General features: G+C 36.3%; 1 protein-coding gene across 2 annotated transcripts in view; it reads left to right on the top strand.

The window, feature by feature from the left end:
• Nucleotides 1-25,440, top strand: part of ADGRA1 (adhesion G protein-coupled receptor A1) — a 583,487-nt gene that overhangs the window by 141,032 nt on the left and 417,015 nt on the right. The window contains exons 4-8 of one of the 2 annotated variants that reach the window (XM_063435182.1): nucleotides 437-508; nucleotides 6,610-6,681; nucleotides 7,199-7,362; nucleotides 10,896-11,109; nucleotides 21,553-21,717. In XM_063435182.1, the coding sequence (XP_063291252.1) occupies nucleotides 437-508; nucleotides 6,610-6,681; nucleotides 7,199-7,362; nucleotides 10,896-11,109; nucleotides 21,553-21,717 (687 nt within the window). Of the gene's footprint in view, nucleotides 1-436; nucleotides 509-6,609; nucleotides 6,682-7,198; nucleotides 7,363-10,895; nucleotides 11,110-21,552; nucleotides 21,718-25,440 lie in introns of those variants that run through there. The other variant, XM_063435184.1, reaches the window with a different exon arrangement.

Raw genomic sequence — 25,440 nt, 5'->3', positions numbered from 1 at the left:
TGCTTTCTATACATGTACATACACATTAAACCAGCCATATGACCAAATACACTTATTCTCATACATGTCGTGGGACAGCCCGGTACCAATCCGCTACAGTGACCCTCCCGAGTTTGGGCTCAGGATTCACCCCTGCATGGCAGACAAATAATGTTTACCAACATTCCAACAAGCTGAGTTATCCTGTTAAAATCAAGGGGAACTGAGATATCACTCTCTGATGCCCTCAAGGTCCCTGAGTTCTTTGTGAATGTATTGGATAATGTTTGTCTTGAAGAGTTATCAGTAGGAAGTATTGTGTCTGAATATGGGGCATTTCATTGTATGACAATTGCAGGTTAATAGAAGAACTCACGCAATACTATCTGATGAACAGTATTAACTCATCAATGGAATTATTATTATTATAATAATAGAGAATGTGTTTTTTTTTCAGTGACTTATCAAATAATCGAATTGGCTGTTTAACCTCAGAAATGTTCATAGGACTCAATAATCTACATAAACTGTAAGTATATTGAGATTAGAAATTATTTAAATAATGCCTTTGATATAGTATGCACTTCTAATTAGTAGATCTATGCCATTATCGCAGTCTGTCCATTCTATTAATGTTCAAACAAGAAAAACATATGGGATACGGCTGTTCAATCTAAAAAAAGAACATACACAAAATATAGTGTAATACAATTTTAAATTAGAAGTGTGCGCTGTGAAGATATGTCATGCGCCCAAGGGTGCCTCCCCCAATGTTGCTGGGGGGCTGTAAATCCCTCTTTTCAATCTAAGAACCAGGACTTCAATTGATAAAAGTTGAAAAATCTGCAGCTTTATTGTAAATTTAAAAGGTGAATAAACACCTATATAATGCTATAATAACAGCAATAGATGGTCCTTCGCGTTTCGTCCCAGACTTGGAACTTCCTCAAGGACTGTAAAATCAAATAACAATAACAAATATTGAAACAAAGCAGCCTAACAAACCCCACCAAGTCCCTTTAAATAGGGTTAATCCCTACATCCATTGGTGGTTCCGTGGGCGTTATCTTTCATCTGTGGTCCTGACTGGTTCAATTGCAGCTCCTATTCACCTGTAGGTGATCCAAAATAATTTTTCCTCGTCCCGGCCAAAATTCAATCACCTGTTGGTAACCGGAACCGGAAGAGCATTCCACACGGTACTTCCGTGTTCCATTGACTATAGCCTTGTACCATAAAAGCCAATATGGCGGTGCGTTCCACTGTGGAATGAATAAAACAATATGTGTCCATCTAGTGGTAGCCAGAAGAAATACATGATAGGAAATAATTGATAGAGGGAAAAATGATGTATGTCTGCTTAAAGAGAGATAATGTTATTACCATATATTGAGCTCCCTGCTTAGATAATGTTATTCATGAGTTAAAAAGAGGGTACAGTAAATAATCAAATATAAGATCGTATTAATTATAACCATCTTTATTCACCCATTATATTTCTAATGATATTTAAAGTGAACCAGCTAAAATAATATTATAAAGTAACAAGTGCATTAGTAGTATAAAATAAGCAGTAATAATACTGAAAATATATGTTCTTATAACAATTCATATAACCATTTAATGTGATCAATATTACACACACACATATACTATTTAGTTGTTGCATAACATAATCTCACACAAACATAATATTAAATGCCCCTACTATCATGATATACCAGAATGTTTATTTAAAGGGGACCATTGTATTTTCCGAAAAAAATTAATATTACAATTCTAAATATCCACTGGGGGTATAAATGAAAGAGGAGAGGAAAGAGATCAAATGGGAGAAAGTGATTCTCAAAAAATAGTTCTCCATTATAAAAAGCAAACTAAATATATGTCCACATTCAGTCCCCTGGGTTCTAGTGTTTGAAGTTTGTGGATCCATTATGTCTCACGTTGAGCCGACTTCTTCAATCTATCGGCACCTCGCCAATGTGGCAAAAGTCTTTCACTGCCAATGCATTTAAAGTTGTTGAAAGAAAAACGGGGGCAGGAATTATAATGAACCGGGACTGAATGTGTCATAAGATCTTTCTTGATATTGTTAAGGTCTTATGACACATTCAGTCCCGGTTCATTGTAATGCCTGCCCCCATTTACAAGTTGACAGTACAAGTCCACATATATTCAATTACATAGCTACTACTGTCATATATATAGCTTTAGAAAGTAGACAATGGTCCAGACACTCAAGGTGTAACCAAAAACTCAGGTTTATTGGAACAGTGTGCAACTATGCAACATTTCGACCCCCAAAAGGTATTTTTCAAGGGTGTTTTCAAGGGAGTTGAAACATTGCTTGTACACTGTTCCAATAAAACTGCGTTTTTGGTTACACCTTAAACCATTGTCAACTTTTTAAACTACAGAGTGGGGTTTGACCAACCTCAGGTCCGGTTGCATTGTGGGAACCAAGAGAGTGCGGTGTCCCTTACTCAATTAACACATGGATAACTTTGTCCAAAAAAAAACCCACAAACACTTGAATAGAGTTGGCCTTAAAGTGATAGAGGCCTTATTGCAGATGCTCTCAGGTTGGGGATTAGTTTAATTTATTATTTCTAAAGGAAACTGCTGCCATAACTATGTGACATCCTCAGATCTGCCTGACCACAAAGGTAAGGATGACAAACGATTTTCAGTTCCTTCATTGTTGGCTTAGCACTGAGTGAAGCAGATACATGTCCTTGGAAATCCTAGAAAGATGAATCTGTTTGTTGTTTTATGTTTATTTGGTATACTTTAACACATTTTCTATATGTTCGTCCGGATGGACATAATCCAGTGAAATCTCGGAATTCTGTTGCACTAATTGCAAAATCTGGACATTGTTGAATAGGGTGAGCGATGTCTGGATTCTGCAGTCTAAATGACTCCATATACAGCCGGATGGTTTTGTCCCACTACGGTATGGGACCATTGGGATTCTAGTGAATTTTCCTGCTTTAACCGACAGCTGGAAATGTTTCCTGCCTTGCCTGATTTGAAATATAACTGGGCACGATCAATGGGTTGAGCAGACTTACACTAAACTTACCAATCATGCCAGTTTTGCACATCGTGTATGGTTTCTTTTTTTCACACAGCAATAAAATATGCAACACATATTAACTGCATGTTTTGGGACATATATTTACTACAATTACTAAATGCTTGTGATTTTAGTTTTTTTTTTTTGGTTTTTTTTTCAATGCAGTGTTTCTTAAACATATAGGCATGGGACATCAAATAAAATCCCTTTCACCATCTCCTGAAAAGTTCCCTCCACTGCCCAAATAAAATAAATAAATACAAAAAATCTGTAAAAACAAATTAATCAGATAATGAAAGTGAGTGGGATGCCAGATAACAGAAAGTAGAGGGTGCTAAATATAGTACAATAACATGTCCCAGTTAACTCATCTAAGTGGATATACTGACTCATAGAAATGGTGTTGAATGCTTTAGTAGTGAATACAAAGAAATTCTGAGCATTTATGAATGCTAGCAAATCGTTACTGTCAAATTGTGTATATTGTCACTTCTGTAGTGTTAATGATTAGAAATAGGGTAATAAAGCAAAACAAATATTATATGTGTAGAACACTTTGTATCACTAGGCGACATTACATTAATATTGTGATTTAAGTAAATAATGGCATACTTGGAATTTAAGTATAACTTTTCACATAGAATCCATTTTGCTATAACTAGTATTCTTCAAATATTACGCCTCCCTTGAGGAACTGGCTAACATTTCAAACCAGTCCTGGTTTTCCTAATGCCTTCAGTAGGAGAGCTGACTATTTGCAATAAACTCATTTCCAGGTTTAGGGTAGGGAGCAGAAGCATGCAGGAAGTCCAGGAAGTCCATACTGTATACATTATCCAACTTATTTAGGGGGGTAGTAAGGAGTCCAAATAATATTAGTAATAATACGATTTAAATAAAGAAATGTAAATCAGTTGCTGACTGATATGACTGCACTACATGGGTGATGTTTGCATTTATTAGAGTTCAGATCAGCTAATGAATTAGTAAGTCTTCAAGGCATTCCAGAGAGAACAGGAGGGGACATTATTTACTTCCCTGTGTTTACTTCCATCCAGATTGTGGCATTTGGAAGCCAACACAGAGATTGCAGTATCGTCCTTTGCAGTCAGTAACTTCCAGCCGCCATGTTAATGCCTTGAAGCTTCTCAATATGGCAATGAGGCTGCGAAAAAAACAAAACAAAAAACACACTTTCACACAAATAACAACTGTTTAAGACAGCTTAAGTCACTTCTTCTCCTGTGAATTAATATATCTGCAGTTTTCTATTCATCACTGTTTTATAATAAATGTGCTGTTATTGTGTTAGTGAAATAATATATAGCATGGGTATTCAGGTACATTCAGTAAACTAATAATATTTACGGTACTTAAAAATTTCTCACTTAAAAGAAGAAACAAGATTAAAAAAATGCCCCTTTTTGACTCTCATGTGTACACCTGCATATTGTCCTTTTCATTATTGCTATCAGCTCTTATTTTTCTCACCAGGTATTTTTTTAATTGCAATTTTCTTTTCACTTGTGATTGAAAACAACTTAAAGAGACTCTTCTCAGCCCAAATCCAAAATTTATAAATCACTATTTAGTAGATATACTCCCAATGAAAACATGCATGCTTTTAACTGTGCATCTTTTAATTGGTGGTATATATGAAAAATGCTTGCAAAAGCTGCAGATCTATTGTCTGAAGCCTTTGCAAGCCCTCCCTTTCTAACCCCGCCCAGAGGTTCTGTGGCAGTCTAATCACAGACTTCTTTACCAGGAAGGTGATCTGGGCAATTGCTGCCTCTTGAGTTTTGATCCGCTTAGCTAACCAAACCAGGAAGAAACAGGACTGGTAGACAACCAGTCATTGACAGCGGGAGTGGGAAGGGTCACAAGATTAATTTTAAAAAGTGCCAAATTCTATTGAAATCTGCACTTTTCATAAAATGAAGACAAGGGTGACATACTCTTCATACATAAAGCACTTCAGCAAGCAGAAGTGCTTTATCAGTCTGGGGTGTCCCTTTAAAGGTCAATTTATTTGTTGAGAGTAAACAGCATATTGACATTATTTACACTGTTAAGCAAAAAAAAAAAAAACTATCATTGTGAGTGTACCTTGCTGCTTCCATTTTCACTTTTCCTTACATCTACAAATGGTCAAACATCTCAGCCATAATAAAAAACTGCCCTGTGGTAATAGTAACACTATGGCATTAAGAATACAAATGTGCATTCCTAACACTACAGTGTTCTAGTCACCATTTAGTCACCCTGCCGGAGAGAGTTAAAAGTTAAGTCCTCAATGGTTAACATGCTATGTTTTCCATGCCACACTGCTCTGTCTGTGGCTGGCTCTGCCTCTTTGACCGAGATCATTAAGATTGATTATCTCAGCCAATCCAATGCTTCACCACAGGAAAGTATTTGGAGCAAAACACTGTGCTTCTCAAATCAGAAGGTCTCAGTGAGATTGTCTGATAAAAATAGTGAAGTTTTAGTAGATGCCAAAACACAGCCAATAGAGACAGGTTAACCTTGCAAAGAAAACATTGTTTCAGCAGAATAGCAGTGTTTTTAACTGCAGGATAAAAACGGGGGCACAATGCACCCAAACCCAAACTGCATTGAGCTGAAGCGGTCTAGGAACCTCTGGTGTTCCTTTAATAGTAGGGGTCTGGGGTATCCCCCCAAAAAAGGATAATTGAAAAAATGATTTATGCTCTTTTAGCTCGAGAAAACCATGTTAAAGATATGGAATCATTTAGCAGTTTCTACAGCTTCCAATAAAGCTTCTTTTTGTGTTAAATTGTAATATGGTGTTAATTACTGCTTTAAATATTAATTATATACAGTGTAAGAAAAAAAATGACTTTAATTTCTACTACAGAGACTTCCATTCAGAGACTGATTAAAATCTTAAATAGTTTTTCTTTCTTTTGCACAAATGGTCAAATTAACATTTTGATAGGAAATGTGTCAAATCTAAGTATCAACAAAAGGTTAAAGGGACACACCAGGCACTAAAACAACTTCATATAAATCATGTTTTTATGGTTCCTGGAGGCTCCCAGAGGTACCCTTAGCTCAAGGGGTTAAACTATTTTTGAGCAGTTTAATGCCAAAGATGCCTCCAGCGCTGGTCTAACCTCCTCCCTGGCATCTGGCTTCTGAATTTCCAGATTGATTGGCTGAAAGCGGTTAGTGACTCCCAATTCACTAAACTGGTTTGCAAAGAAACTTACCCAATCAGCAGAGCCCATGCCTTGCGGCACCCCTTGCTTCCTGTAAGTGAAAATTCATAAGCCGGATGTCGCCTGGGGTGGAACTGAGACCAGTGCTGCAGGCATCTTTGATGTTAAACCACTCAAAAATGGTTTAACCCCTTGAGATAAGAGTGCCTAGATTAAGTTGTTTTGGTCCCTGGAGTGTCCCTTTAATTCTCATAATTCCACATAAGTCATGTCATCTATTTCGGAGGTGATACTAATATTAAACACGTTACACAAACAGTTCACAATTCTAGAATTGCATTGAATTATTTTTTTCTATTTCAGAAACTTATCTGGCAACATTTTCTCAACACTTCCACCTGGACTTTTCCAAGAGCTTTTGTCTTTAAAATCTGTGTGAGTTATAAATATATATAGACCTGCTAAATTAATAGTCAGTCTGTCTATTTATCTATCTATCTATCTATCTATCTATCTATCTATCTATCTTATTCGGTCTGTCTATCTATCTGTCTGTCTGTCTATCTTAATCGGTCTGTCTGTCTATCTATCTGTCTGTCTGTCTGAATATACACATATTATGCTCAAAATTTTGTTGAAGCAGATATGCATAAGAAATATCTAAAAAAAAAATAATTTGACCCATATGAATGTTGTTTATTCAATCAATGAAAATATAGCTTGAAATCAAATCATTGTATTAAAAAAAATATATAATAATAAACAAATATAATTCCTCGTCTGCTTGGAATTAAGATTTCCTGAAGCATAGCTTGATCCATAACTCATATTTAATAAATGAATTTCTGTAACTCTTCTATTTCATATAGTTCCCATCTACGTTGATGCATCACTCTCTCCATAATAAACAATCTACAGAATCTGATACTGTCTCTTTCTCCTATTCCTCCAGATGTTTCAATTCGGAGTCACTCATCTGTGACTGTAATCTTAAGTGGATCTTACACTGGGCAGAGAATGCTTCAGTTCACATCGGTGAGGAAACGCTTTGCGCCTACCCCAGTGCTGTCCGAGGCCTGCCATTCCGTAGTATGAAAGATAAACAGTTAACCTGCGGTGAGACACTTTACATTTTTGTTATTTTAGCTTTTGTTAAAATGCATGCTACCCTGAGCTGAGCATGATACCCTGAAATAATGCTCAACAATCCAGCATTTTATAGGGGCACTCCAACTAAAACATCATGTTACATAGTTTAAACATTTATATTTTATAACAGTTTCCATCATAATATTTATGTTAGTTTCATCTGACCTGGAGATGAAAAGCAACTTTAGATAGACCTTCCTGGACACATTAGGAATACTATAAACGTATAATCAAAGTCTTATCAGGAAGGCAGCATTGAACTTCTCTTGTTTTTTCAGCTATTTCCTGGACTAAATATTATTAATACTGAATTTAATGGTACTACGTTTATAAAACTGGGAAAGATGGGCCAAAGGACGAGTCTAATCTTTTGATAGCCATTGGCCAATTAATTTGTGACAATGCAGCAGACAGTAAAAGACGTTTATAGCTCTTAGATACGCAAGGCAAATTGCTGTGAGTTTTATTTCTTAAAAGTTGTGTTTAACACACAAAAATAAATGGGTGTTTAATATAATTCGTTCTTTGTGTTTTTATTTATTTAATGCTTTGGCATGCATTGTGCATTACTGTCAATCGTTCCAATATTTTCTTTCTTTGTTGATAAGGATTGGAGTGCAGAATTATTCTGCTTCAGGTTTGGCCTTATGATCACAGACTGACATAATATTACAATAATGGGAAGATACATCTCCTCTCATCTTCTGAAAAGTATATGTTCATAAGAGTTTAGTGTTCTATGTTGGGTTAGAATTAGGCCAACGGTTACTAGTATATTTTGACGGTTAGAATCAGGTTTGGAGTTTGGCTAGATTGATTCCTAACTTTAATTATTACCCTGACGTTAAGTAAGTGTGGGTATGGTAATCTAACCATAACTCTCATGATCTTGTGCTTGCCAAGTCAACCTCTTCAGACAATGTATGTGGACATTACCAAGAAATTGGAGAATGGTCACCTCATCGAACTTGTAAGGGAGTTTTCATGGGGATATAATATTGACATCATCTGTCTGTTCTTTCCAAATTGGCTTGAAGTACTGCACAGTGCAAGAAGGAGCAGATTTTTGGGCTAGATAAATTTTACGAGCACTGCCGGTGGATTTCATGAGCGTCATGCTTCATTCTGGTGTTACAATGGGACTTCATTTAACATGTATTCTTCATTCTGGTGTTACAATGGGACTTCATTTAAATTCTACAAAATGATTTATTACCGCGTTGTAATCCAAACAATGTTTTCAGATTACCCATCTGTTTTTTGGCAGATTACATCACAATTACTTTACTGTACTACTGAATCATACAATCACACATTTGCACATTTTGTCCGTTGTCAATACACAGCACTTTCCCTTCTTCTTAGTTGCATAGTTTGTATTCCAACCTCAGATCATAACGTTCACAGGGCAAATTCATAATTTAAATAATAATGTATCTATCGTTCTATCTGTATCTCTCGATATATATCTATTTGTAGTTCTATCTCTCTATCTATATGTCTCTATCTCTCTCTGGACAGTCGCTAACTAATTGCCTTTATAATTTGAGATCAGGAGTTCACATAACTAAATGTGTAGAGGACAAAAGACAACCCAATTAATGATATAATGTTGTAATACTATGTATGGGTACAAGTATAATTAACAGCAGTCTGACAGTCCTTAACTACCTCCACACCTCAAACTGTCAGTCAAACCCTTAGGGCACTGTGCCCTAGCAATAGCAATTGGCTACATTTCGCTCGAAGCACATGTACTTTACTTGCCCTCTATAACCTTAAGCATTACAGAAGAAATTACACACAATTTTTTCCAGCTACTTTGCAATATATTAAAATACATATTTTAGCATTTTTTAAAATTTTAAGTCTGTATCTACAATAATTGTATAATTTGTTATTTATTTTGTGTATTCATATTGTTATTACCTAACCAGTAAACAATTAAATGAAAAAAATGTACATTATATTTATATATATTTTTTAAAGGGTGAATGTGAGGAAATAGGACTGTAACAGAACAATGGTTCTTTTACTGGCCTGTCATCACGCCAGGTCTACGTTGTGACTTGTTTTGTCAAAGATGCCTGGACCATAACCATGTCCCCTCTATTGCTATATGTACAAAGCATAATTCTAGAGGTAAAGCAGACTCTGCAGGGTTACATTGTGCCACAGTAAATTATTCAGGGATAATGTTTGATGGTTTACCCCGGCAGTGCAGGCTCATCCTCTGTACACAATTAGGGAGACCGAGTGGGGTCTGTTAATTGGTACCATTGTTTCCCCCTCTGTCTGGAATTACCTGTATCATATGTCGTCTGTTAATTTGAGTTTGATTTTTTTTTTAATAACATAGAGAACTGCCAGGGATAGAATATCCTACACAAACTGGAGCTATCAGTGCACTATGTCCTACATTGCCAGTGGATACACTACTCAAGGTACCGGATCTTAGTGCTTAGTATAGCAGTTAGCTGTGCAGGTTAGCGAAAGAAACCAATGGACGCCATTGTGCCGGAACTGCTACACCTCCCGTAGCAGTGACTCCGGGGCCGTATCGTCACAGTGAAGCACTGAGCGTTTATTTAAGAACATAACATTGGTTTCCAGGATGACTGCACTGTCTCAAAGTATTGAGCAGAATCATTGTTGATAAACAACTGCCATCATAGCATTCCACAAATATAAAAAAGATAATTTTATATATCGAATGGCCAAATTCAATGTAAGACATTGTGTTAAAAATAATTCCCAAAACGATTCCATGGACAAAATTCACCCACCATGTGGACAAATTTCAGACCACCCAAATTAGTTTTTTTTTTATTAATTGATTAGGCCGAACCACATTTTTTTCACCGTGCATAAGTCTAGTCATCATTACAACTCACTGTTTAGTAAGCAGACTCCTACATGTGTGGCGAAGAAGAAAAAATCCTTGCGATTGTTTCTAAACATATTTTTCAATTACAATCTGCTCTAAAACATGAATTGGGCAAGTTAGAAGTTGTAAAAACCATTATTTTGTGTTGAATACATTTTGTCCACCGTGATGACAAGAATGTAATGCCCAGGACAACATGCTGTTAGCTATGGGAGTCAAGGAGATTATCACAAAAAGACGGTTTTGGATTAACATTACAAATCATATATCAGACATTGTCTGTATTAAAAACAGATGTTCTGCTGTTGAATATAAACGTTTTTCTCATGCCTCGCTTATGACATCAGCCATTAGGGATTATAAAAGCTTCATATGAAAAATTGTTTCATAAAACGTTGTGTAAGTTTAGCCAAATAATAATAATAATAATAATAAAAAAAATTCTACTTTAGAAGTTCACAGGGTCACTAAAGAACTAAAGAAGCGGCTAAATGAAAATACAAATGTTGAAGTCATTTCCCACACTAGCAAATTCTGTTTAATTGGAAACACCAATTAGAACTATGCTATAAAAATATTTTCATATTTTTCTCTTTCCTTTTTGTAAATATAGATGGACCCCTGGAAATCCCTCTATTTCATATGATCCCATCTCAGAAACAGATTGTTTTTAACGGAGACCGCCTACCATTTCATTGCACTGCAACATACATCACAGAACACACCCAAATCCATTGGCTACATGATAGACAACTGGTGGAAACCGATGAGGAACGTGGAATATATGTGGAAGAGAGTATAGTACATGACTGCTGCTTAATTACACGGTAAAGTTACAAATTCCTTTGTTTTCTGCAATATGTGCAGGCCAAGCAAGCGTTAATAACACAACTTTATTCTTAGAGAATATGAAAAGGAAATAAAAATGTTTTGTTGACTTAACAATGAACTGGTCAATAGAGACAGAAAGTTGCTCATTGAATCTTTGTTGAGTCCATTGCGTACTATGATATTTCTGAGTGTAATTTATAAACTCTTGCAAGACAAGGGGGGTTATGGACACAGCAGGTTCTCAACTGGTTGTTTAGCTCTCAATGTCCAACTAAAAGCTGTACATCCTGCTATTGACTGACAGCTTGTCTACAATTCCTAAATCACTACTGAATTTTAACTACCTCCATCCTCTGTCCATCCATTCCATTCAAATAACTCTGGGAGTTGGAGGCCATTAATATCTGGGGGTCGGAAGTTAAGATCCATTCTTTAATCAGTTGCAGTGCATTTTTTCTTCATTTTATCATTTAAAGGATTGCGGAGAATAGGCTAAACTTCTTAATTTTCTACCACCCACTCTAAAAGGATTTACATTAAAGGATGAATATTCTTGTTCCGGATTAAGATTAGACAGGCAATCTCACAATGGCAATGAGCAACGAGTTTTAAGTTTTTTGTAATTAATCAAATTTAGCCAAAAATGTGTATGCGTTCATAGGGTATGTATCTGCGCACCAAAACCTCTACATAAAGCTCTAGTAGTTTTGGTACTTGCAGTGTTATTTTTAATAAATACTATCCAGATACTGTAATACATACAATAAATATTGAATACCACTGACGTCATATCTGAAATCATTTAAACAACATATGGTTTCAATCTGTCTAAATAAAAGAAAAAAACAGGTGAACTTAAAATAGCAGTTTCATTGTTCTGTTTTTTTTCTCTAAAAAACCTTTATTTTACTTTTTTTTCGCTTCAACTTCCCTGACCAATGTAAAAATATTTGCTTCAAAATAAACATCAAGACAATGAGGAGAAACGTGCCGCAACAATTTTGGCAACTGAGCACACCCACAAAAGTTATTTTAAGTTCGATGTCTTTTCCTGCAGGAGAAACGGAACTAAACAATGAAACACTGACCTATTTACCGAGGCACCTGGGTTATAGGAAGATCAATCCCTGAACATTCTATGGGAATACAATGTTTATTTACAAGCATGGTCTATTCACTAAATGGTGAATTACAGTGTGTAAGCAGCCGCCTTGCAAAATTTAAGATAAAACAGAGTTAAATAATACCCTCGTTTGTAGTTTGTTCTTTAAAGTTGGTTGCCAAGTACCTATAACTCACTGGTTAGCAAGACAAAACATGTTTTGTTTTTTACTTTGTAGATTTTTTTTTATTTTTTATTTTTTTAAACAGAAGGCTCTGATGATATTATGTAATTTTGAAGCTGAAAAAAAAATGTCTAGTTTAACTTAATTAACTTTTTTTTTCAGCTGAAGGGAAACAGTCATTTCACGGGATCTTTACAATTATGTTTACTTATCCTGCAACTAGGGAACGTCATCTTGATTGTCTGTAAATTATTGAGATACATGTTGCCGTTTTCTGTCATTGTACAGAGTTAGATGAAGAGAAACTGAAATGAAATGTTTTTTTGTTTTTTTTAAATCCTCTTCTGCACCATGTGCCTTGACTGTGTGATGGGCTGAGCTGCATTGTGATGTCACTTTCTAAATCTTTAATATACATTTTAAAATAATGTATACCTTCACAGATAAAATAAGGTTAAAGGAACACAATAGGCACTCAGATCACTTCATCTCAATGAAGTGGCCTGGGTGCCATGTGCCTCTCGTTTCACCCAGCAGCTGAAAACATTGCCGTTCTGCAAGAACAGCAATGTTTTCCTTTGCAGGTTCAACCTGCCTGTAGTGGCTCTAGTAGCGTCCATGAAATAGCAGAGTAAACCTGCTATTGAAATCAGATGTTTTCAGAGATACCATATGATTTGTGCAGTGCTGCATTTGCTGCGCATGGGTTCAAGTCTCCTACTACTTTCCTATGGGAAAGCACTGGATTGGCTGAGATAATCGATCTTGATGATTTCACCCAAATATATGGAGCTTCACGGAGGTGAGGGAGAAAAGGTAAGTAAACCACCGTTTCAACTCCATGACAGCACTGGCCCAGTCACCTAAGCAGTGACTAGGACACCATATTAGCATTAGGAATAAATATTTGTGATCCTTATGCTATAGTGTTCCTTTAATACACATTATAGATGAGTTTCAGTATGTTATTCAATTGTGTAATTTTTAAAGAAGTGACAGTTCTATTAAAAAAATAAACAAAATAATAACAACTCAAAAGTCTTCTATATCAAACTGTTATATTAACTGTATGAAGTAAAGTACAAAATAGTGAACTTAAAACGGAATTGCAAAATTTAGGTCAAAGTAGCTGATTTGGAAAAAAATGAAAACATCACAGGATGGATAATTTTGGCTACATTTTGCAATTTAGTTTCCAGTCTATCACAATATACAGTTAAGTGAGGAAATCCATTCTTTGATTTTAACTGCGTTGGAATTCACGTCTATTAAAATGACGTGTAGTTTACTGCATCAGCGTTGTTGAATAATATCCCTTTTGTATTCACACTTCACCCTAGCCCTTCTCACTATACTGTACGTTGAAATAGGAGCACGGTTTGGCTGATACGATTGATCCTGAGGACTGGTCTGATATTTTTGATAAAGCTATGCACATTACGTCATGTGCTATAGAAAACTGCTTCAAAGTCATTTAAATAAAAACATAGCTGACTGATGTTTTTTTTTTCTAAAAAATTGCAATTTTGACCTAATATTTGAAATTAATTGCCTTAATCAATAACTCTGCTTGTTATCTGGAGGATAATTTTCTACTTAAGCAGTTCATTTAAAGCTAAATCTGATCTCCAAAGTCGTTTAGATCATTCATAAATATATATTTCTCTACTAGATTGGGCTGGAAGAGCTATCAATTTTTTATGTGTTTTCTTTTTCAATTAAGGAGATAAACTGAATGCACAATTAGAAGTGCATGATGGGAACTTTTAAATTTAGCTTGAGAAACATTAGTGTGATTACAGTTTAAAGGTCTTAAGGAAAATAAACTATATCTCTGGAGAGAAAATCGAAAACAACATCAGAATTACTTCTTAAAAGCAATGCTTCTTTATTTCAAGCAGTGCAAAAGCAAACCCCCTCATCAGAGTTATATAGACATTATACCTAGTTACACGACAGGAAGCCATGTGATGACACACAGGAAGTAAAAATGTTTGCATAAAGAGGAATCCTGATTGGCTAATTTGAAAAACAATTCAAATTAATTTTTTTGTAAAATATTTTAAACTGCTTTTTAAATTTATCTTATTCAATTTATTTGTGTGTCTTTGAAAATATAAAATGGATACTCTAAGCTGGAGCTTACCACGTTAAAAATAAATTAATAAAATTTAAATAAAAAACAGAAGAATAAAAAATCCTCAGGATTTTAGTGGGATCTTTCTAGACTAGAAAAATGACCTCACCGTTTGTGCACATCCCATAAACCCTTAAGTCAATAAGAATTCAAAGACGTTGACTTTAAGACGCATTTTGCCTGAAAGGTGTCTTGAATCCTATCATGTGTCCCATCTGTAACTCAAGCATGTCCTGTATGAATCAATCATATTTATTATCCATTTCACTTGATGAAAAAGGCTACACAGAGATAGGTCAAAAACTACATCAAATTTTATGTTGTCCAAAATGAATGCTCTGTTGTCCAATTTAACTTTCACCCTCGGACAGACTAAACTCAATAATTAATATATTGCAAATTACCTGATAAAACAGAATTTTTATGCACAATTTTAATCCTTGTCAGGCTAAATAGTGAGCAGTATTGAAATTTTTTTGTTACTTCTTCGGGGATCCACAGAGACATGTTTTTTGCTGCAGTCTACATGTAAGTATCTTTATAAATGAATGCAATACAAGATGCATTCAAGTACAATGGGATTGGGCACTCAGGGTATTAAAAGGTGTCACAGCACTGAGCAGAATATGTTTTTTTTAAAGGTAATAACTTTTGCTTATATTTTTTTTTCAATTGCGCATATCCTTCAATAACATTTGTTTATGCGGTTAAGCAGGTCGGGTAATTCAATTCAGAGGACATTTCGTTTTTAACAATACATGCTTTTAAACGTTTGCTCTGCAGATATTGTAGTGGGCATATTTGAAGCAGTTACAGTCTTTTCAACCCCGGCTCGATTTTGGATAAAATTCAATTTTAATATGTGATATATAGCTTTTCAATTACCAGATAGTTAATACTGTGTAAACACATTTTTTTCCTGCTAATTAAGTCTTCTTTACCACACCATATCCATAGTCCAATCACATTTTCCTTGGCAGTCAGTGTTTAGTTATGGATACTTAAAAAGGTTGTTTCAGGTTCCTCTGAAAACTTATATTTGTCACTTGGTGCCAACAATAACCATTCTTAGTCCTTTTTCGCAAAAATCTGTTTTCTTTTTATCCCCACTTAAACAAATGTCACATTTATATATCACAGCAGATTGTGTGAAACATTTCACGCAGGCTGTTGACTAGACAGCCTAAAATATTTTAGATTTAGAACTTGGAAATTATTATCTTAAAACAAAAAAAAACACACACACACACAAAAAAAAAAAAAACACGACACATGACTGCAACCATATAAAGAAGTAGTTTAATAAAAAATCAGGTTAAATTCTTGAATTTAAGGTAGAAAAAAAGAGTGCAAATTTACAGGAACCGTAATTTATATCAGAGAGAAAATCTTCAAACTGAATTTAGGGAATCGAGTGGCAATTTTGGCTACCTGTTGAAATATGACTTTTTTACTGTTTCCGCAAATATCATCGGTTCATCCTCATTATTTGCACTCCTGGGAAATTGATGTATTTTCCCCCAGAATCTTTTGGTTTTTACCTCTTCTCTAACAAGATTGTAAGAAGTACCTCTTCATCCTTGCTGGCTAACCCATAGCAAGAATTCTCCTATTGCAAATTTGGACCACCCAGTTCTGGTGACCGATACACTTTTTCAGACTGTAAACATTTTTAAAGCAGTGCTTCCTATTTACGCTAGCACAGCCCCTATCCTATACATATATTGGAAGATCAGGTGATATGATTTAAAGTGTAACTCTGAGAATTAAGCTGCAGTGAAGTTACTTTGCCTTCCTTGTGGGTGTGTAGGACCTTATGTGTGAACGTTTCTTATCTATTTGTTATTTCAAAAATAGGAGATGCTATGAACTTTATGGCATTTATATAAAAAAAAAATGATATGGTCCCCTAGAAATACGGTGCATCTACCAGTTGTATATTATATGTGTTAGACTCATTGCATATTTCCTGTTCCGATAAGCTATGCTAGATGTTTCCATTTTATTTATTTTTTTAACATAAACTACTTTTAATTCCCCTAAACTTTTATCTTCCATTTATTGCAACATTAATACATCTGGACGTGGTATTATTGGTGTTAATGTATTGGACACATTATTGATAATTACAATTATTAATAATAATGATAATTGCAAAATAAAAAACTAAAACGTTTTTCGGGGGATTTGCTTTGAATTCCAGACAGTTCAACAGTTTGTCTTCTTTCCATTGAGATAAAAGATTGACATTCATGTTTTAATATAGTGAGAATTTGCCAGCATGACATTCTTACTTCCTACAGAGGCAGACAAAGAGCAGTGTAGCCCACAAAAAAAAAAAAAAATAATAATAATAATAAATATATATATTATATATTTTTTTATTTATATATATATATTAACTTTTTTGCATAATCATTTCTCAGATGCATTGCTCCTTATCTGCCTGTAGTACCCCTTTAAGACTGCAGAGTTGGGTGTTGCACATTTGCCTTATCAGCTCCTAAAACGCATTAAAATAGCAACATTTTTCATCTGCTGCCTCATAAAATTCCATCTTACACCTGATGTCTTATTTTTTTTCTGATTTCAATCTGGTTTTCTGCTTGACTGGATGCAATCATTGACTCCTATGTTTAAGATTTGTCCACCAGCTATTTTTAAGGAAAACAAATTGGAGATCAAATTATCCGGAAATTCATGTTATTGTTAGCACAACTGGTGTTTATAGCTTTCAGTGATGTGTAGCAGGTCTAAAAAGTTGAGAATGACAAAAGTGCCAATAAAGTAGACTAATCTTAGCAAATGCATGTTTAAATGTTTCGAAAATCTATAATCAGAACATAAATATGTTATTGAATAAATGTCTAATTTTTCATATTGCACATTTTTGTTGTTTTTTTTGTGTGTAATAGCCGTACTCCTGGATACATTCAATACTCGGAATCACATGTAGGGGGAGCTAGTTACTGGTTAGGGAATGTATAAATGACCTTTATCAATCTGCTGCTTCATACAGTCTTTCAAACAAAGGTGCAGATTTCAGCATAATAAATGAAATTAAAAAACTGCTGGAAAATCGTGATTAACAAAATTGGGTTTACAGAACAGTTTAAGAGAAGCAGAGTAGAGATGTCCCGAATAGTTCACTTGCGAATAGTTCCTGGCGAACATAGCTTGTTCGCGTTCGCCACGGGTCGCAAACATATGCGATGTTCGGTTTGCCCCCTATTCGTTATCATTGAGTAAACTTTGACCCTGTACCTCACAGTCAGCAGACTCATTCTAGCCAATCAGCAGCAGACCCTCCCTCCCAGACCCTCCCACCTCCTGGACAGCATCCATTTTTGATTCATTCGGAAGCTGCATTCTTTTTTTATTTTTTTTAATTTATTTTTTATCTTTTTTATTTTTTTTCAATTCTTTATTTTTATTTTGGTTGTGCATAAAATAACATTGGGCTTGCACAGCTCCAACAGCTGTTGCAAGCATTTCTTTGACAGGCATTACAAACATAACTTGGTGTAGTGGGTACTCACAGCATTTATTTCTATATTTGCTTTGTTATCTGGTGCCACACTCTAGCAGCCCATGAGGGCGTAAGATTAACCAGATAGTGTCCCATACGGGCATAAGACAGACAGTACAGTATAGCTCGCTAGTTGCCCATGCGGGTGTAGGGAACAAACAGTAAGATATATCACAGTGATAATACTCTCTGGTAACTAATGTGATGTTAAAGGGACACTCCAGGCACCCAGACCACTTCTGCTCATTGGAGTGGTCTGGGTGCCAACTCCCACTACTCCTAACCCTGTAAGTGTAATTATTGCAGTTTTTTTAAAACTGCAATAATTACCTTGCAGGGTTAACTCCACCTCTAGTGGCTGTCTACTAGACAGCCACTAGAGGTCTCTTCCTGGTCCATAGCACAGGAAACCTGTGCTAGAGCATCGTTGGACGTCCTCACGCTGTGTGAGGACCTCCAGCGTCGCTCAAATCCCCATAGGAAAGCATTGAAATTCATTTTCAATGCTTTCCTATGGGGAGACCTAATGCGCATGCGCGGAATTGCTGCGCATGCGCATTAGGTCTCCTCGGCCGGTGGGCGGGATCAGTCTCGCCCGCCGGCCGAGGGAGCCAGTAGGAGGAGTGGCGCGGAGGAGGAGACAGCGGCGAGGGACATCGCCGCTGCCTCAGGTAAGTGACTGAAGGGGTTTTCACCCCTTCAGTAACTGGGGATTGGTGGGTGGGAGGGAGAGGGACCCTCCAGTGCCAGGAAAACGGATCGTTTTCCTGCCACTGGAGTTTCCCTTTAATGATAAAGCACAGTGATAATGCTCTCTGGTAACTAATGTGAAGTTAATGATAAAGCACAGTGATAATGCTCTTTGGTAACTCATGTGAAGTTAAATGTAAAGCACAGTTATAATGCTCTCTGGTAACTCATGTGAAGTTAAAGGTGAAGCACAGTGATAATGCTCTCTGGTAACTCATGTGGGGTTAAAAGTAGAGCACAGTGGGAATGCTCCCTGGTAACTCCTGTGGTGATAGGATATACACATTGTTAGTAACTCTTGTGAGTTTAGGTTATGCCCAGTGGTAGCGTACGTTAGCGGTTGATACATGGTTCCAGTAAACACATCTATGGTACATATTTGCGACTCAATTGAAATTAGTGTAGGCACTCTGGGGAGACACGTAGGCAGTTCTTGTTGAGATGTATTAAACACTTTGGTAGCACACTGTAGCGTCTCATGGAAAGTCAAAACAACATAAGCACTTTAGTGGTGTGCGTTAGCCCCTCAAGTGAGTTGTTTATATGCGCAGGGCTCGCGGGCTGCACTCATGGGGTAGTGGCTGGCTGCTCATTGGAACATGTGAGCAGTTTATACGAATATAATATTATATATTATAATTATATATTATAGGAATAGTACTACTTAACTCACCATATAATAACGCAGAGAGAGGCAACGCAGAGAGAGGAGTCTGAAGAAGAGGAGTCAGAGGAGGAAGGTGGCTTTGAGGAGGTGGAAGACCAAACACAGCAGGCATCCCAGGGGGATTGTTGTCACCTTTCGGGAACCCTTGGTGTTGTACGTGACTGGGTGGAGGAAGAGACCTTCAATGACATCAGTGAGGACAAGGAACGGGACATGGCTAGCTTGGTATCCAACCTTGTGCAAATGGGGAGTTTGCGGCTGTGCAAATGGACTGTTTGCAGTTGTTTGCGGTGCGTTAAACGGGGAGTTTGGTCTGTCACTGTGAAGCGGGCGTAACCCTTACACTACCTGATCGATACAACATCATACCTGATGTTTTAAAGCACGTTATTCCAAACAATTTAGGAATGTTAGGTGATTTATGCCCTTTATGGATTAAAACCAGACTCTGCATCAACTATGTAATTTTCCATGGGAGTTTTACCATGGATCCCCCTCCGGCATGCCACAGTCCAGGTGCTAGTCCCCTTGAAACAACTTTTCCATCACTATTGTGGCCAGAAAGAGTCCTTGTGGGTTTTAAAATTTGCCTGCCTATTGAAGTCTATGGTGGTTCGCCCGGTTCGCCCGGTTCGCCCGTTCGCGAACATTTGCAGAAATTCGCGTTCGCCATTCGTGAACAGAAAATTTTATGTTCGCGACATCTCTAAAGCAGAGTAATTGCTGAAGATGATGAGTAAATTCACTCTTGCTGCAGCCTTAATACCTCATCTTGAGTGAGCAATGTTTGATCGGCCTTACGTTTGTCTGTCCAAAAGTTTCCAGTCTACATTATGGGATCAGAGTTGTTATTTGGTTATCAATAGAGATGACAATTATAGGGCAGATACCTTCTTACACCTGAACATGCTGTTCATCCCAGAAACATTGTAGTTGTTGGTAGTATTTGGCAGTTAATGACTCAGATCTCGTTTGGCATTCTATGTAATATCCATGAAATCACAGGCTGATATCCCTGATATCACAGGCATGTGATAATAACTCTTCACACCCTATATATAGATTGTGTTGTTACCACCACTCACTAAATAATAATAATAATAATAATAACAAAGTATTTAACCAGGAAAGGTACATTCAGAATGCTCTGGTTTTCAAGTACGTCCTGGGGATGTTACCTTAGCCCAACATCCAGGGGTTATTACTATTACCCAATTTAATGGTACAAACAAAATTAATAAAACCTATCCCCACAGTCCAGTGGATGGGACATGAGAGTAGGGGGCATTCCAAGCACAATACAGCTTTCTGGTTATGTTGCAAGGAAAACCCTGGGCACCATCCCAGTGTAATTTGTCAACATGTTTAAGAATGGTCTGACAACTCACTGTAGCTGGTTTGGCATTCTATGTCTGTAATAGCAAGTGGTCTATTTTCTACCCTCAGTTGGGTTTATCTGAGCTGAGTTACATAAGCCAGTTTCAACAGATGAAAATGTAACCAACATCCCAATATCTGACTTGTAAATTTCCGAGTAGAATATTCATACTATCCAACATTTGTTCTTGTAAGTTGCAGGCTGGTACACCCCAATGTTTATGAATAGGCCATTTAGCTGAGAGATAGTCACTGACTGATTCTTGTTGGTTTCCTGATAAGTGCAAATAAATATGTTGAAGTCAGAAAAAAAAGGAAAAACAGCATGTATTTTATGAAGAATGTTTAACAAAGAATATATAGATTTTAGAGAACATAGGCCTTGATTTAATAAAATTTCCAAATGACTCAATGCTATTAGAAACATTTACAAATTATTTATCTAGAAAAATTCCCATTAATTTGAATGGACTTTGACTTTAATGTACCTAGTAAGTCACATAGACTTTCTATTAATAAAAAAAATGTGAAAAAAAAACAGTATTGAATAATTCGTAAAGTTTATTAAATAGTGACCATAGTCACTTTAGTTTGCCTAAACTTCCTAAAAAACATTCGCAATTCTATATACAAAATAACACTTTTAGAACATATGAGAATACGAGATTGATGTGAACTGGAAATGTTTTACAGTGATCTGATCTTGGCAAGCGTGGACATGGACGACAATGGTGACTGGGAATGTCAAGTGAACACAACGTATGGAAGTATCACTAAAAAAACTGAGATCATAGTTCTGGAAATTGGTACACCGTACTGTCCTGCCGAAAGAATAGCGAATAACAAAGGGGAATTCAGGTAAATAATCATTTATATATTTGTCAATGAATGAGTGAGTGAGACTAGATGTTATTCTGGGATATTCTGGGACAAAGTGAGTAAATCTTGTGCAATGATAGAATTTAATTTTATTATAGAACTCTAACAAGAAGTCGTAGCACTCCAAAAGCTTTCGTAGACTTTAACACACAGTATTTGAGAAAACGTGATCAAGACAAGCTAAGCCTCAATGGTTTACAAAGTTGCTTCTAATGCATTTACTGGCATGCAGAGTCTTACCTATAAATCTCTTTACAGCTGCCTCAAAACTACATTTGCAATCTGATTAATAAGTAAAGCCCATTTCGGTTTCACTGTGCACAGGGGAGGTCCCATTCATTTTTTGTAACTGACTGCCGATCGCATTAATTTCTATCTGGGCATGCAGGGAATGCATTTTTTTGATAATGTTTTTGCAGCAAAAACACATTGCTTGTGTTTGGCATAGCAAATATTTTGAAATCACATTAACCCTTGTGATGAGTCCAACGTCAAGAGTGATAAGAATCATGGTGAATGTAGTTCAAAAATTTTGGTAGTACCAGTGTGACTATCACAGAAATGTATTTTTTCCTTTGGGGGTGCTTACATTTGTAGCAGCGCTATAGAGATTGATACAGAAATCATGCTAGCTAACTTTAAGAACATCTATTCCTTGTGAAGAATAAAACATTTATAAATGCTTTGGTGTAGTTTCAAATTAATGCCAAAGGTGTTTTGTCATTGGAAATAAATCAAAAGCAGCGCAGATCACGTACTCAACCTTATCGATCGTCTTTCAGAAAAGTTTAAGAAAATATGGTTTAAAGAATATATCAAACGTGTGTGCTGAGTCAATGGATTATTCTGCATTGGAAAATGAGTGTATTATAAATTGCCAGAAGCCTTTAAACCTGTTAAATATATTAGTAGGGCTAGACATTGCTCCTAAGGCATCTTCACACTGATATATCTGCAGACTAATAATCTCTTATGGAAGAGGTCTCAGATATTTTTTGATGTCCTGTCAAATATATAAGCAGGAAGACGGCAGGTACTAGTGTAAAGCTGATAAGAGCTGCCTTGGTTGCCCTTCGCATTTCAAAAGGAAAGTTCTAGATGTTTTGACAGCAGAATTCTTTTGTTGTTTTAGTGAGATGGGTGGAATAATAATGAAGAGGCAAAGACGAGAAACAGTCTGACTAACCGAGAAATACATATCTGATTCAATGTGTGTGTTTTTCTGGCTTGTTGAAACAAGCTGGGTAAATTATTTAAATATATGTTGGTCTACAAGAAAATTGCAGATATTTTAGAAATATGACTCTATCTATCTATCTATCTATCTAACTATCTATGTCTGTCTGTGTCTGTCTATCTGTCTTTATGTCTCGCTCTGTCTGTGTTTGTGTCTATCTGTGTCTGTCTTTCTGTATCTGTCTCTCTCACTCTGTCTGTCTGTCTGTCTGTCTCTCTCGCTCTGTCTGTCTGCATCTGTCTGTCTAGCCATCGATTCGTCTCTCTCTGTCTGTCTGTCTCTGCCTATTTTTGCCTATCTGTCTGTCTGTCTATCTATCTCTGTCTGTCTTTCTGTCTGTCTCTGTTTGTCTATCTGTCTTCATCTCTTGTTCTGTCCATCTCTTTCACTCTGTCTGTCTGTCTCTGCCTGTGTCTGTCTGTGTCTGTCTTTCTGTGTCAGTCTGTCTCTCTCGCTCTTTCAGTCTGTCTGTCTCTCTCGCCCTGTCTGTCTCTGTCTGTGTCTGTCTGCGTCTGTCTGTCTAGCCATCCATTCGTCTCTCTCTGTCTGTCTGTCTCTGCCTATCTCTGCCTATCTGTCTGCCTGTCTATCTCTCTCTGTTTGTCTGTCTGCCTATCTGTCTGTCTATCTGCCTGTCGTGTCTGTCTTACTATCTTTCTATCTGAATATACATATATTATGCTCTTAATTTTATTGAAAGCAGATATGCATAATATCTTCTGTGACAAAATTCTGCCTAGTACAATGGAATTGGTAAGTATTATAGAGTAATAAAGTAGTTTGTATTTAAATGTAATTAAAATGTACATGCTATGGTAGATGTACATTAAAAATCCGATTTTCCCTTAAAATATGTAGGCAGTAATGACCGTTCGACCTCAGTTTGCCTATGGCAGATTAGACTGATTGATAAAAGTTATGTGTTCTGGTTCTCAAAGACAAATGACAAGAGATTTTTTATGTAAACAAACTAGGGAGTTATAATCTCAGAGCAATTATCTACTTTAGATTTTACAGATGAGGAGAAATTTGTCAAATTATGTCACATTTTAAAGCTGTAATTCAAAATAATTTTACTTTGAAAATGCTGGCTTGATGTAAGGAACTATTTATGTTTTAGAAGGCTGCTTATATTTAGACTAAATTTAAAGGAACTCTGTAAGCACCATAACCATTGCAGCTCACTGTATGGGTTAAACAGATTAACTACTTACCATGGGATTATGCCAGAGGACTCCTGCTACCATAACCACGGTGGATTTATTCAGAGTTTTAGATTGATAGTTGTCTGGAAATAGGTTTAAGAGATTATGTTTTTTATATGTATATAAAAGGGACAGAGCTGTTCACTCTCAGCCATTAAGCTAGGCCTTCCATGGCAGGGCTTAACGTAGATGTCATGAATGCACCCTACTTCAAGAGTGTGCGTGATGTAGTTGTGGTGGTGAAAAGGTTAAAGTTCACTCTTAATGACAAAATCCCCCTTAACACCACCCACACTTTAACATAATAATATAACTATCACTATTTTAACGCTGCCACCACCAAGACAATCTATAAATGAGGTGCCTTGGTCCCCCAGGTACATCAATAATAAAAACCCACCAAATATTACTTTGCACAATATCTATGTAATTGCAAAATACTAATTAGTCTCTTCAGGTAACTTGATTCTTTACCAGACAAAGGCAAAACTTAATAAATTCATGTTTGTTATGAGCAAAAAATAGTCACAGTGCATACAAAAATATATGATAAACAACTTATTTACACCAACAGATAAAAACAAAAAGGATAAAATAACCAAGTCCTAATTACTCACTTAGGTTTTCAAAGTAAAACTTCTGCCCAGGGGGTCTCTGGCAAGGAAGGATGATGGTGACTCACTCAAAATTAGATCTTGGCCCAAAGCAAGTACACCAACACCCCTCCAAATCATTGGATATATACCCTGTGGATTATCAAGTCTTGCCCAGGGGTTGAGTTAAGGCATACCTATAGAAATAATAAGTGACCACCTCCTTTGTTCCAGACCAACATCAATCCAAATGGAAACATTTAGATCTATCTTCTCTTATGTACCTGCCACAGAAATAATAATTGCATTTACAAATGTGTTATTATTTTCCCATTCCCTAGACATGTCACACGCCCCACCCGCGATCCAATGGGATGGACATCACAATTCCTTCCCCTATGGTTAAGTCAGACCACTCATGTTTGGGCTTGTTTAGAAGATGGCGCTTGTCACTTAATTATTTTTCTGTTGGGTAAATATTAATGTTTTTCCTTCCTTTGGATATGAAACTGGAACAAAAATACTTGAGAAGTGGAGCGCTGGACAAATGGCAGAGATCAAGTAATAGGGTATATAATAGGAAACCTAACGACCTATTCAGCAAAATATGCACAATAATATTACAAATACCCTCAATCTCTGACTTAAATGACTTAAATTTTTGTAC

The sequence above is a fragment of the Pelobates fuscus genome, chromosome 10 (genome assembly GCF_036172605.1).
Source record: "Pelobates fuscus isolate aPelFus1 chromosome 10, aPelFus1.pri, whole genome shotgun sequence".
Classification (NCBI taxonomy): domain Eukaryota; kingdom Metazoa; phylum Chordata; class Amphibia; order Anura; family Pelobatidae; genus Pelobates; species Pelobates fuscus.
The sequence above is the reverse complement of the archived record's forward strand: the minus strand, read 5'-3'. Positions and strand labels throughout refer to the sequence as shown.